The 15,556-nt window shown below is 38.2% G+C and overlaps 1 protein-coding gene across 1 annotated transcript in view; it reads left to right on the top strand.

Annotated features, from left to right (window-relative positions):
- Positions 1–15,556, top strand: part of RYR2 (ryanodine receptor 2) — a 714,060-nt gene that overhangs the window by 406,022 nt on the left and 292,482 nt on the right. The window contains exons 24-25 of the mRNA XM_060035003.1: positions 2,587–2,690; positions 10,308–10,391. Coding sequence (XP_059890986.1) covers positions 2,587–2,690; positions 10,308–10,391 — 188 coding nt within the window. The remainder of the gene's footprint in view (positions 1–2,586; positions 2,691–10,307; positions 10,392–15,556) is intronic.

Raw genomic sequence — 15,556 nt, 5'->3', positions numbered from 1 at the left:
TACTTATGTTTCTTTTAAAAAAAGAGGAAATATAAGGTCTCGTTATTATCTATTTTTGCAGTTGAATCCAGTTCATTTCAATACCATACCTTCTAATGCTGCCAGTCTGTAGATGAGACTGAAAGAGAATACGGTGCCTCTGAGCCATCCTGGTTGCGGCCAGTTATCCTTCACCTGGTCCTGGCTGGTTAAAGCAACCTTGGGCTTTATGTTTTTTGGGCCTCCAGGGTGGAGATGAAGCACTTAGTCTGTTGCTGTAGTGCTGGCACCTGGCACCTTTCCTGGGACAAGGAACACACTCAAATACTTGCTGGTAGCACGAAACGGTTGTTTTCTTAGGGCTCCTTCTGGGCAGGCACAGCTCCAGGTATCATGTCAGAGGGTCAGCAATTTGGGAGAGTCTCAAACTGACACGTGAGGAGATTTCACATCGTTCTACCGTGTAATAATTGACCTTGTGTCCTGCTTCTTTGACAAGGGCTTTCCTAAAACTCCTTTCAGATAAGTGGCCACCATCCCTGACTTTATGATGTCTCTTAGTCTAGACTTAGGTACATCCCTGTTATTGAGACTAATTCCATAAATTCTTTGACATTTTAAATGAAGTGTTCAACTGTGTTTTACTTTAGAGCAGTTTGAACTGTTGAATAAGTTGGGGTTTTTTGTTTGTTTTTACTTTTTGGAAAGAACTTAGTTTCTTTAAATGTCTTTGCGATGTGTTTCACAGGAGCATCACGTAAGAGCTCTACTTTACGGAATAACATCAGGCCTGTCCATTCAGGCATTCGTGTATCCCTTTTGCCTAGTATTCGCCTCATGTGCTTGGTACTGGGGTCACCAAATTGAAAAGACCTTGTTTTAGTCAGTTTGCCTTTTTTAAGAGCTTCTGGTTTAGCTGAGTGATAGGTACACAAACAATTACAAGCTAAGTACTGTAATGGAGATACTAACTGTGAGGGAGGAATATTTACAGCTTTTCTGGTGAAATCAGGGAGGGCTTCCAGGAGGTGGTAAATATTTGCTCTGCTGTTTTTGTGGAAGAGCAGTGAGCCTGGAGGCAGGAAAAGGGGTCAGGGAGAGGACTCAGGTGGCCCAGGTGAGAGGTTGTGAGTTTCCCAACTGTGTGCCGGCAGTGGGGCCAGAGAAACATGACTGCAGATGTTTTGAAGTTCCACTATGGGATGTGGATAAGAGAGGGAAGGAAATCTGGGTAGATTTCTGGTTTTAGCTTGGACACCCGAGAGGATGATGGGGTCAGTTACTCTCTGGCGTAGAGAATAGAGGGGAGGTGGAAATTACACGAACACAGATTAAATTATCTCCGGAATTGGGCATGTTCATTTTTACCTTTATGTTTAGAATTTAGTGTTACATTTTGTAACTCTAGATTTCATTTCCAAAGTTACACACTTGAATAAGTAAATAAACTATATGCTTTTGTGTAAGTCCTGTTCATTTGCAATGATCACTGGAAAGAAAGGAATAACTATCTTGTTTTTAACTTGGCGACTCCTGAAAACTTAAAAAAAAATTCTTACTCGTGTTTACCTACATTTTATGTGGCATTTATAAAGCCTGGTAATTATTACCGTGGAGTAATTTGTTCCCTGGCAGCATATGGCTGTGATCGTGGTGTCACCATGGCAGTAATGCCTGTGTAATTAGGTCTCTAAGAAGATAAAAACCTAATTACTAATGCAAGGGTACAGAACATCTTTCTCATTAATTCATCCCTAAAATCTTGAATTTAGTTTATTCTGATTGCTAATCCACGCTTTCAAGGATTAATATGAAAAATGGCTGTGGGATGTTAACTGACTTCGGTAAAGCACTGGAGTGGCTTGTGAGAGCAGAAGTAGCTTACATGGGGTGAAATGAACAGCTGGAACCACCTCCAAGAGTTTGTATCAATCAGTCATGATGTTCATTGATGTCTCTAATCTGTTTGGCTCTAAACACGTAAAACTTCCTGCACATCAAAACTAAGTGATTACTACACCTTCTTACCTAGAATTCATTTCAGTTTACAAAATATTTGTTCCGTGCCTGCCATGTACCTGGCATGTTCTAGGTGTTGGGAACACATTGTCAAAAAGCAAAAGAGGTCAAATTCCTGTTCCTTTGGTCATACATTCTAGTTGCAGGGAGATAGACAGTAATGCAATAAATAAAGACCTAGTCTGTTTGCAGGTGGTAACTGTTACGGGAAAAAAAAAGTAGGGTGGGTGGGCAGATTGGCATATTAGGAAGGCGGACAGAATGAGCCTCGTTAAGGAAGTAAGATTGAAGCAAATGCTGGAAGTTGCTGGGAGAGTGGGCATGGGGGATTCAGGGTAGAGCAGGCATGGACACTGGGGCCAGGAACGGTGCCAAATGGAAGACATCAGGAAGCCCAGACAATGCCAGGCTTGACCACTGACCTCGAATATTAGCCGTGCCTGGGAGATGACAGAGGCAGCTTAGCTGGGGTGATGGTCTGGGTTTCCCTTCTTGCTTCCCCCTTTGCTTTCCTCCGTGCAATTAGATTGCCATTGCTAGTATCTGACCTTAGAAACTATTATATGTCGATATCCTGTTCTGTTTCAGGTTAGAGATGACAATAAGAGACAGCACCCGTGTCTGGTGGAGTTCTGCAAGCTGCCTGAACAGGAACGCAATTACAACTTACAGATGTCGCTTGAGACCCTGAAGTGAGTGTCTTACATTTCCTGTCTTCCTATCTGTATTACACGAAAGAAACCGAGTGTTGATATTATGCTTTCATTCATTTTAATTCCGGTTAGAAATTTCCATAATGCATTGGTAGATTGGATCAATATTTGTTTGGAACAGACTTTGAGCATATTAACTTTATGCCTTTGTGCTCTATGTAACTGTCTCCCAAAGAGTATTCTACAGATGTTTATGGGTATTTCGGAATACAAGGATTTTGGCATTGGGTGCAGTGCTCCTCAGAATGTCAGTCATAAGTTGTTACCGGTGTGTGACTAGCTAAATGAAGGTTTGAACAAGTGTTTAGAAATTTTTATACCAATTTAAGGTATTGCATTGAGCTTTGAATAAGGGCATTTATTATTAGTGTTAGTGGTAATACCATATGATACTTTATACTAATTAGTATGTTTATTTATTTAGAGCTTTGCCTTTTCACATACACTCTCACTTACAGGTATTGGGTTAATCTTCCTAGCAGCACACTGGGCTGTGAGTGTTATTATTTCAGGTTTACCAGTGATGTCACAGCCGGGGATTCTCATAGAGCTGTCAAGTGCCCTGACAGCTAGTTAGTAGCTGTGCTGGGACTGGATCCAGCTTCTCTAGCTTCTAGTCTAGAACAGTTTTTCACTGTAAGACTTGGTGATGCATGATCAGAAAATAGGGTCCTTTCATTAACTCAGTAATGGTTAGACAACTGTCAAATCAGCAAGTACTTAGGAAGTACCTTATTAAGTATATAGTTTTGCACTTTTCCATCCTTGATGGCCTCGAAGAACTGGATTTGTTCCAGTAGGTCACTTATCTCAAAACCTACTTATATTAGGAATAAACCAATACTTTTGTCCTTTTTCTGTTTTGTTTCAGTTTTGTTAAGTGCAAAGAGCTAGTTCTATTGAAGTTATTTTACCAAAGACCCAGAACATAAAACTTAGACACTGTTTCAAATTCTAGGATTTGGGTCCAGGTATATATCTTCAAAGATCTGGTAGTGATTTTCCTTATGAAAATTAACAAATTGGGCCTAGAATGAGTTTAGGTTCTACTAGTAACTTAAAAGGAAAAGGAGTATATACAAATCGAGTGAATTGAGAAACCACTACAGGTAAAAAATGACCAAGCTTGCCTGTAATGAGGAATGCAGAGCACATCACTGTGACCGCCTGTTCAGGGTCTCCTGTCTTCCTTTGTGGTCTTGATGTGAAGCTTGTATATTTAGCTTGCTAATTCACGGCAGCCCATCATTTGCCCATCTTTTACAACAAAATGTTTTTACTGAAAGTTCATGGCCTAAGATATTTTAGTTAAATTTGCAGTACATTCCCTATCATTTTAGCAATTGACAGCTAAGCTAGCTAGGCAAATCCTGGGAAGCCTGGAGTGTAGAGATCTCCATACCAGTCTCCCTGGTATGTTGAGCCTTTGACTGCTACGCATAACCTAATCTCATTCCTAACAGCTACTGGTGGCTGGTTTGATTAATCATCAGACCGCACGTATCATGGTGCTGTTGCCTGTGGCGAATGCTAATAACCCTTTTCATATTTGTTAATATTTATATGGTTTTATGATGAACTAATTTCACTTGTTCCTTTAAAATTTAAATTAGGGGGAAAAGAGCTCCTGTTTCTCCAGAATTCACACTATGCCCAATTCCAGTAGTTAAAGAAAGTACAGTACTTTATGTATTTCCTTTATTCACTTGGTTAGTTGATAGGCACTAGAGCAGAGTGGGTAAGAACACAGAGCCTAGATGGTTGGATGGTCTAGATTTAAGGACTTGCTCCTACAAAGGGAATCTTAGATTCTCTGAACCTTAGACTTTTTAGCATCAGTTTAAAATGGGGATCATAGGGTATCTACTTTATGGAATTGTAGTGGGGACTAAATGATACAATACTGATAAAGCCTCTAGCACCGTAATGCCTAACAGAAGAAGCACTCTATAAAGTTCAGTTTTTTTAAAAAATATATATATACTGTGGGTGAGATTAGCAACTTTACTCATTTAAAATCTCAGGAGTGCCAAATGACGAATAAGCAAACGATTATTTCAGAATATTCCTTATTTGGATGTTGGGTGATTTCGTGTGAATATGAATTTTTGTTGCTCTTTCTGTGATTTTTTTTTATCACCTAAATTGTTGAAAAAGACAGCTTACTTCCGATTTGAATGATCATCCGTGTGCTGTACAGCACTGCAGAAATTCTGACACCCTCTTCCCGAACAGCACTGTACCACCCTAGCCTAAGCTACCATTTTTTTAAGTTGAAGTATAGTTGATTTACAATGTTGTGTTAGTTTCAGGTGTACAGCACAGTGATTCAGTTATGCATATATATATATGTATGTGTATGTATGTTCTTTTTCAGATTCTTTCCCATTATAGTTTATTACAGGATACTGAATATAGTTCCCTGGGCTGTACAGTAGGTCCTTGTTGGCTATCTATTTTATATATAGTAACATGTATAAATCCCAACCTCCTAATTTATCCCTCCCCTCCCTTTCCCCTTTGGTAACCATAAGTTTGTTTTGTATGACTGTGGGTCTGTTTCTGTTCTGTAAATAAGTTCATTTGTGTCTTTCTTTCTTTTTTTTTTAGACTTCACATATAAGTCAAACGCTATGATATGTGTCTTCCTCTGTCTGGCTTACTTCACTTAGTATGATCATCTCTAGGTCCATCCATGTTGCTGCAAATGGCATTATTTCATTCTTTTTTATGGCTGAGTAATATTACATTGTGTATATGTACCACATCTTCTTTATCCATTCATCTATTGAGGGACATTTAGGTTGCTTCCATGTCTTTAGCCTAAGCTACCATTATTCCCCACCTGAAACTATAAAACTGTCCCGACAGATCCAGTTGAAATATTAAGCTAGCTCTTCTCTTACCCATTCTGTACTCTGATCTTTTTCAAATATTTAGTGTCATTTCTCCCTATTTGAATTCTTTTAATGGCTTCCCATTGCTCTTAAGATAAAGGCAGTACCTTAATTTGCCCAGTGGTCCTGCAAGGTCTTGCTTCCCTTCTCACCACCATCATCACGTAGGAGGCTGCTCTTCTTTTTCCTTGCTTGCCATCACACTAGACTTTGTTTTGCACACCTGTTTGCACGTTCCTTTCCCCTTCTTTACGTCCACTTCCTGGAATGCTCCCCTCCATGCCCTGTTCTCATCCTTTACATCTCGGGTCACTTCTTCGGGAAACATTTGCTGAGCTCCTTGATTCAATAAAGCCCCCTTTCATAGGCACTCAGCCTGTTTGTATCTCTCAGCATAGAAACTGTCCAGCTATGTATAATCACAGGATGGCCTCTCTACTCCACCAGACCTAAGTTTCTTGAGGGCAGGCATCTGATTTTGATTTTATTCACCATCTTTTGAACTTTACACAGAGCTCAGTAAATATTTCTCGAATGAATGAACCCACGAATAAGCAATAAAGCTCAGTCTCTAGCCAGGCTTTTGTATACCAGATGGTTATCACGGACAGGGTGCCTCCTGTTCTCTCTGTGGCTTTGTGCCAGTCTGTTTCCTCTTCTTGTCGGTGGTCATATACTTGAAGTGCTAAATTGCAGCACGAACCAATTATTGCCACTTAATCTTGTAGCAAATATGTGCTGAAGGCATATGCAGGTTACTGTCGGAAGCACAGGAATCAGATGGAGAGCCCACCTCCAGCTCGTCCTTTTCCACTTCCCATACTCTGTTCCTCTCTGCTAACTTCTGCACAAGCTCCACAGCTCACGCTGCTCTCTCCCCACCCTCTGCAGACTTTAAAACCATTTTAAATGGGTGAGTTGAACGGTGTTAAGTCAAATAAAATGGTTTTAATAAAGATAATATAAAGACCAAAGAGTTCTTACTCAGAGAACTTGGTGTGGTTGATAGCATTGAATAGATTTTTTAAATGGTCTGTTGTTCTCAGTTAAAAGTCTCTTTGGGTTAGACATAGAGTTCTTAGATATGATGCCCAAAATGTGATCCATAAAAGAAAACAAAATCAATACCCTGGATCTCATTGAAAGTAAAACCTTTTGTAATACAAAAGAAACCACATAGGAGACGGAGACTCAGGCCACAGATTGGGAGAAAATATTTATAAATCATATAAGTTTACATTTATAGGGTTTGTAGTAAATCATACAAGTCCTGATAAAGAACTTGTACACAGAATATATAGGTAACTCTTACAACTCTGTAATAAGAATACATACAGCCCAATTAAAAAACAGGCAAAACGCTTGAGTATATATTTTAATAAAGAAGATATGTGAATGGCTAATAAGCACATGAAAAGATGCTCAACATCATTAGTCATTAGGAAAATGCAAACTAAATCACAATGAGATACTACCGCACACATGCTGGAATAGCCATAATCAAAATGACAGATACACTCAGTGTTGGTGCAGATATAGAAAACAACTGAAATCTACATGTATTACTGATGGGAATGTAAAATGGCCCTGCCACTTGGTGGTTTCTTAAAACGTTAAACATAAATTTATGATACAACCTAGCAATTCTACTCCTACGTACCTACCCAAGAGAAATGAAAGCCTATGTTGACACAAAGACATGCTCATAGAAGGATTATACATAACATCCCCAAACTGGAAAAACTGCGAACATCCATCAGCTGATGAATGGATAAACAAAATGTAATAGAGCCATACAATGCAATACTATTTAGCAGTAAAAGGAAATAAACTACTAATGTGCATTACAGCACGGATCAACCTAAAGAACATGGTAAGTCAAAGAAGCCTGACATGAAAGATTCAATACTGTATGATTCTATTTAGATGAAATGTCCAGAAAAGGCAATTCTTCTTTTTTTTTTTTTTTTTTTTTTTTTGTGGTACACTGGCCTCTCACTGTTGTGGCCTCTCCCGTCGCGGAGCACAGGCTCCGGACGCGCAGGTTCAGCGGCCATGGCTCACGGGCCCAGCCGCTCCGCGGCATGTGGGATCTTCCCGGACCAGGGCACGAACCCGCGTCCCCTGCATCGGCAGGCAGACTCCCAACCACTGCGCCACCAGGGAAGCCCAGAAAAGGCAATTCTTTAGAGACAGAAAGCACATTTATGATTGCTTGAGGGTGGGGATGATCAGTGACTGCAGACAGGCATGGAGAATCTGATGGATTGATGGAAATATTCTAAAACTGGATTGTAGCGATGGTCATACAGTGCTAGCCATTATCGTCACTTAATGTATTAGGCAGGGTTCTCCATATGTTATAATCAGATTGCTTGGTAGGCACGCACTCAGAAGTTTAACTACCTGGATTTAAGATAAATCAGATAAATCCCAATGTTATTGTCACCCTTGAGTTCCCTTAGAGCTGGGTTTGGGATCCTACTTGACCCTTCCATAGCCCTGTACGTATGTCACTGCATGCAAGACTCTATGTTATAGTTAATTTTTGTCTTAGTCCTCACCAGCCTGTAAGCTTATCCCCAGAACTTAGCACAGGACCTGGCTTTCAAAAGATACTTACTGAATAGATAAATGAATGGAGGATGATGGCAGGAAACTTCCTGTTCCTTGGACAGTGTTTGAATAAGCATAGCCTGTGTTTGTTTTGTGAGTCAATTTTTGATTCTTCTGTTGCCAGTCAATCTCATCTGAAGTGGCACATTCTTTAGATAATTTCATAGCTTCAGTTAGCTCTTGCTCTATCCCTATTTCTGCAGTTTCACACTCCAAAGGTAATTTCACGGGCTTATCTCAATTTTGCCCTATATAACCTAACATTTAACCTGATAGCAGTGTGTGTGTGTGTGTGTGTGTGTGTGTATCTATATCTGTCTCCATATTTTCATTTTTTAAATGTGATGGAGGGTAAGTATAGATGGATTTTAGATACTTGCTACCTTCGTTTTGCAACTGACCACACCTTAGAAATTCTGTCATCCACAAAGTTTATGCTGTTGCACCTTATTCTATCGAGATAGGTGGAACCACTCATTGTCATGAATAGTAAAGCGTGTTGTTCTACCTAAGTCTGGGGACTTATAAGGTTGAGTTCTAAATGTGAATGGTGAGGATCTTTCTTGGGAAAATCAGCAAAAGCTTATTCATTAAAGGGAGTAAAAAAATACAGTGTATCTAAACACTGGATAAACTGTTTCTGGCCAATTGGAACCCCCATGTGTCATGTGAAAGGGAGATTTTTCTAGAGTAGGAAGTCCAGAAAAGGATTTAAAAACATATGGGGACTTCAGTGTATCATAAAAGTAGCATTTCAAGTAAGTGGTAAAAATGGATTATTCAGTAAATATTTTGTGGAGACCTGGGTATCCATCTGGGAAATAAAGTTAAACCTCTACCTTAGGACATATAGCTTCCCCTGCCCCACCCCTTCCCCGTCAAAAAAGCAAGGACGGTTCCTTCAAGTGATTTAACAGTTGGGAAATCTAAGTATCACATAAAACTCAGAAGCCATTTTTGAAAGATAGAAAAATTCAGTTATATAAAAACAAGTTTAAAGCTCTACATAGAAAGAACAGCATAAAGAAAGTAAAAAGACAAGAAACTGGGGAAAATATTTGTAACTCATATCTCATATATTTGAAGGGCTTCTGAACTGCCACAACAAAACCCAAATCTAACAGAAAAGTGAACAAGGAATGTTTTCACAGAAAAAAGGAAGTACAGATATCGCCAAAGCATACGAAAAAGGTGCTCAAGTGCACTTATATGAAGAAAAATGCCAATTAAAACTGTAAATGAGACATCTCATTAGCATATTAATTGATAACTCTGTGTTGGGCCAGGTATGGGAAATAGGCAGGCAGTGTCATACCTTGCTGGTGGAAATATAAATGATTACCAGCTCTATAGACATTTGGCAATATTTGTCAAACTCTGAAACGTACCACCCCTGTGACCCAGTAATTGCATGTCTAGGAATTTATCCTACAGATGAAGGATATAGTACATGTATTAAATGTATAAGGTTATTCATTGTAGCATTGTTTGTAATAACAGAAGATAGTGTACAGAGAATTGGGTAAGACATGATGACACACTCAGTGAATGGAACACTTCAGACCTATTGAAAAATAAACCAGCTTTATATGAAGGACAGTAAGTCAAAGTCATATATCAAAGTTATATTGTAAAGTCAAGATAGCAAATTGTGGAGAACTCTTACACATAACCAATGCGTAAAAGGAAAGCAGAAACAATGACACACACACACACACACACACACACACACACACAGCTGCTTTAGAATATGCATAGATTGTAGCAGGACATTCAGGAATTAGTAGCAATCAGTGCCTTTAGGGAAAGAAACAGGAATAGAAGGAAGGGATTGTAGAGAGACTTACTTTTCAATATGTTCCTTTTTGTGTTTGAATTGAAACATTTAATTTTCAAATGTCCTACTCATGACTCAACAGTAAATAATTTACAACTAAGTAAGCTTTCCTTTTGCTTTAAAACAAAATACTTCTCTCTGCATTCGAGGTGGACTGTTATACCTCATGCCCAGCTGCTGTTATGTTGGGTTGTTCTGGACATAGGGAAGGAATTGTTGCAGCTTATGTCTGGTTTTCTTTTCCAGGACTTTGTTGGCATTAGGATGTCATGTGGGTATATCAGATGAACACACCGAAGAAAAGGTGAAAAAAATGAAGCTGCCGAAGAAGTAAGTTGAATGTCTAAGCAATATTAAATAGTCTGTGCCTTACTTTATTTAGTGTTACTGCTCCCAAAAAACTCTTGATGGCATCCTAGATGCCTTGCTTACACGTAAGCTATAAAATTCAGATTCGAAACTTAAGCTTGCTGTATTACACTAGAGGCTGCAGCAAGGCCGTGGTGGGGTGAGAGTCCATCACAGTGCCCAGAGGGGAAACAAGCTCACAAAATATTTGGTAGTGTGTTACGAGTGTGTTTTTTTTCTTTTGTGTATGTGTGTGTGAACACGCATGCCCACATCCTAACTGATTGGATATGGTTTCCCACTTTCCACCAGAAGATGTATAATTTTATATATTTTTACAAAGAAAATGTATTTTAGGAGTAGTTATGCAGTCAGTGTTATCATTTCCACTTTAAGATGAGATAACTGAGGCACTAGATGCTCTCGGAGTTATTTTGCCTCCTATGCTACAATCTCTGTGACCTTGTTTAACTTCTTAAAACTTCAGCTTTCTCATCTGCTAACAGGTATGAATACGGGAAGTTGTAGGGATTAAATGAGTATAAGTGCTTAATAAATGATAACGGTTACATATTATTACTTTTTCTTTATTTAGTTTAGTTTAAGTGTTCAAGCCACTCTTCCGAGGCCTGCATGGTGTAAATAGCAGTCCTGGACATGTGCTAAGTAATATCATGGAGGTAAAAACAAAGTAGCCACTCCGTAATTTCTATCCGTCACCCCAGATAAACGTAAAATTAAAGTAGAAACCATGTGCTTGCTATGCGAGCGCAAATTCTAGCAGGTCCTTTAGGCCACCGAACCTTTTTACTCAGGCCTTCCATTAAAAAATATGTATAACAGCATATCCTACAAGGTTATATATATAAAGTATAGGGCTAAAACCCTATATGCATATATGCTAAAAACCATATATGCATAAAACATATGTACATATTTTTAGGGATATATGCTTACTTGATAAGACTATTTTTCTAAAGCAGTGGCATCATAATTCTGGATAGTAACTACCTTTGTTGGAGTATAGGCAGGGGTGTTGAAAGGGGAGGCGCACACAGATAAATACAAGGTGTCGGTAATGTTCTAATTTTACCATGGTGGTGGGTTAATGGAGTTCATTTCATTAGAATGCTTTAAAGTATATTCTCTTGTGTGTATCCAAAAATAGTTACTTTTAAAAATAAAAATATGACAGGTATACATCCAAATATATCATTACTCTCAATAAATGGAAATCAGTGAAATTCTCCAGGTAAGATATAGTGATTGTCAGATTAGATTCAGAAAGATAACTCACGTTGTATACACCTCACAAAAATAACACCCAGCTAAAGGAGACACATCAAGAAATTCAGAACGTGGAAAGTTGAAAAAACATGAGAACATGATGCCAAGTAATATTGTTCAGAAGGAAACTGCAGTTTCCTTTTTGTCAGTTGCCTCATATAAGACAAAATAGCTCTGAAAGCAAAATTAAGGAAAGAAGGATATGTATAAGGATCCAAAAAATAAGCATTATGCTAATACTCCTCACGTATGCACCAAGTCAAATGGTTTCGAAAAATCAAGAAAGCAAAATATTAATAGATTTTCCAAAATAAATAGACAAATGTAAAATCATAGTGATAATTCCTAACACAACTCCCAGAAACTAATATGTGTAACAGATAAATATTAATGAAGAATAATAACAATTTAACCCCCTATAAATTAAAAGCTTGACATATATAGAACACTGAACACATGGAACATTTATAAAACTCAACATCCTTTACAACATGAGGACATTGATATTGTAAATATCATATTTATTGAATCACAGGAGGTAACAATCAAAAAATCATGTAAAGTCATGACATATTTAAAACTTTTAAAACATAGTTCTAAATAGCTTATAGATCAAACATATCATCGTGAAAATTTAAAATACAAGAATGGCAAAGGCAAAGACTTCATATCAAAACATAAGAGTTGCATATTTAAAACAATACTTGGAGAAAGCATGTTTTAGAAACCTAATAAGCAGGAAGAAAAATCTCTGAAAAGATTGATAAAAGAAAAAAGAAATATTTCTTTGAGCAATTACAGGGATATTTTCAAGAGGGACCGCAAACTGTAACAAATTTATATAATTAACAAATTAGTTTCTAAGTTAAATTGTATTGACAGTTGTATATAATATTATCAAAACTGACCCATGAAGAAAGAAAATGTTAATAGAGCTACAGCTATTAAAGGAATTGAATTAATAGTTTAAAATACACACATACATCCCAAACCACTTTTCTATTGATTTCCAGCAAATATTTAAGAATGGGTAATCTCAAATGAAAAAGAAGCAGCACTTTACAACTTATTATCTGAGAATAAAATAAATAATAAAATAAAGCCCAGATGAGGGTAGTGTGAGGAAGGGAAATTGTAATCCAGCTTCACTTATGGGCATAGATACAAAAAAATGCTAAGTAAAATATTAGCAAACTTAACAGTATATTATGGCCCAGCTAAATTTATTCCAGTAATAAAAAGATGGATTAATGTTAAAAATATATTTATTCACACTAGAGTGAGGGAGAAAATTCATATGATCCTACCAATATATTTAGTAATAAATATTTCATAAAATGTTTTACTTATAAGCATATGAACTCTTAGCAAGCAATGATCTGAGAGAACCTTCTTAACCTGACAAAAGGCCAATAGCAACCAATGATCTATAAAACCCCAAAGTTCTTCCCTTAGGATTCAGGAATAAGACATATAAACTACTATTATAAAGACATAAAGACATATAAACTACTATATAAACTACTATTACCTGATGTATTCAATATAGCCAATGCAATGAGACAAGAAAAAAATTATGAGTTTTGGAAAGGAAGAAAACATACTGTTGTCAATAGCAGGTAATGTTATTGCATTGAAAACTCAGGAGGATCTACAGTATTATTTGTTGACAATAAGTACAGCAGTATTGCTAGATCAATACCTTTAAAATCTCATTTAGAAGTGCAAGAAAAAAAAAACAAAAGAAAGAAAAATAAAGAAATCCCTAAGGTAGATGAGAAATCTAACCAAAGAGGTGCGAGACCTCTGTAGACTAAATGTTAAAATTGGATTTAAAGTCTTTAAAGACTATCTAAATAAATAGAGATAGATCATGATCATGGATGGTACAACAAATATATCAGTTCTCCCCCAATTAATCTTAGAATCAATACTATTCCAGTCATTCCGCCAACAGAGGTTTTTAAGAAGCTTGCTAAGCTATTCTAAAATACATGTGGAATTTCAAAGGTTCAAGAATGTCTAGAAGTCTTTTACAAAAGAAGATAAACTTGCTCTGCTAGATATCAAGACTTATGATAAAACTGTGGTAATAAAGGAAGTGTTACAATGGTATTGGGATAGACAAATTGAGACAGAGTTCCCAAATATATACATGCATATATACAAATTTGACCTATGCCAAAGGTCTTGTTATAGATAAGTGGGGAAATGAAAACTGTTCCATCAGTGGTATTCGTATAATTGACTAGCAAAATAGAAAAAAGTTAGGTCTCTACCTTATGCTATGCACAAACATTTGCAGGTTAATTCAAGACCCAATTGCACAAAACAAAAATACTTTTTGAAGACAAGTGGAATATCTTCATGACCATGAGGTGGAGAAGGACTTTTTACATCAGAAAAAAACACAAAAGAACACTCACTTCATTTAAGTCTTTGCTTAGATATAAACTCCTCTGAGAGGTCTTCCTTAAGCATTCTATCTATAATGCTCTGATCATTAACCTGCTTTATTTTTTCACTTGCACTTCTACAGCTGACGTTATTTATTCGTTTAGCTTTTGGGGCGCCTAAACTGAAATATGCACTCAATAAGAGGCCGGGGCTTTGTTTACTGCAAGGCCCCCAGTTTCTAAAATACCTAGTATAGGAGTGATGTCTGTAACATGACAGCATAAGATGTTCAATTAGATACCCGTACATGAATAAGAGTCCCTTTGTGGGGTTTCTGCAATTTGCAGCTGTAGCTCTCAGGGACCCAGGAGGAATCTTGCGCACCAGTGCATCTGGTAGGAGATAGAGAAACCTCCCTATAAGCTGCAGAACTAATGAAGCCAGTGAGGCTGCCTGGGCCCCTTTCCTGGCTGTGGGACTAGAATCCGGTGAGTGTGAATCAGGCAGGTACGCGCCCATGACAGACAACTTGCAGAAGTCCAGCCCTCCCAAAGAGAGATGCCAACACACCATTGGAGAAAAAAAGAACAAAGAAAACAAACAAACGAAAAAAGAAACAGGAGTTTGGCCACAGCGGAAGCAGTAGGAGAAACTTTTCCCAGCACCACCCCACCTCCAAGAAGGTGGTTGTCAGGCTGATTTATGTGGCAGAGGTATCGCTTCCTTGGAGAAAGAGGAGCATGAGAGCGCCCTACTGCCTTCGCTGGGCGGGACTTGGCTGGAGAAACCCATTTCTCTCCACTGGCACCTGGAGTACTAAGGTGGGAGCTTGCAGCTAGGGGCTGGGAGGACTTTGAAATAGAAGTAGATAAGAATTTCAAATGGCCTTAAAGGGACTGCACTCAGCAGAAAGTCTACCCACATGCCTTTGGGAGTGCCACTCCCAGGATCTCCCTACCAGGACTGTGGGCACCCCTAACTCACCAAGTGCCAAACCCACACCTCCCTCCCACTCTGCTGCCAGCTCCCTGTGCACACTTCTGGTCAAGGAGAGTGAGCTCCAGTAGACAGACCATGTGGATGGGCAAGGGAGAAACCACAAGCTTGAGCTACAGCGCCGCCTCCTGGAAAACAAAAGAGAGGCTTCTGATAGCCAGCCTGGTGAGTTATAAGAACCAGAAAAGACATGAAAGCTCAGTTAAGGTGCTTTCTGCTACTTCAAATGCAAAAAGCAGAAACACATGACTACAACCAATATGGAAAAGTCAAGGGAATATGGCATCACAAAAAGACGATGGTAATTCTCCAGCAGTTGAGCTCAGTGGCGTGGAATATTGCGATCTAACTGATAAAGAATTCAAAATAGTATTGAGAAATTCAGCGAGCCACAGGAAAACTCAGAAAGGCAATTTAGTGAAATCATAAATAAAATTAATGAATGGAAGGAGTACTCTAACAAAGAG

The sequence above is a fragment of the Delphinus delphis genome, chromosome 16 (genome assembly GCF_949987515.2).
Source record: "Delphinus delphis chromosome 16, mDelDel1.2, whole genome shotgun sequence".
Lineage (NCBI taxonomy): Eukaryota > Metazoa > Chordata > Mammalia > Artiodactyla > Delphinidae > Delphinus > Delphinus delphis.
This window is presented reverse-complemented; position numbering and strand designations above follow the sequence as displayed.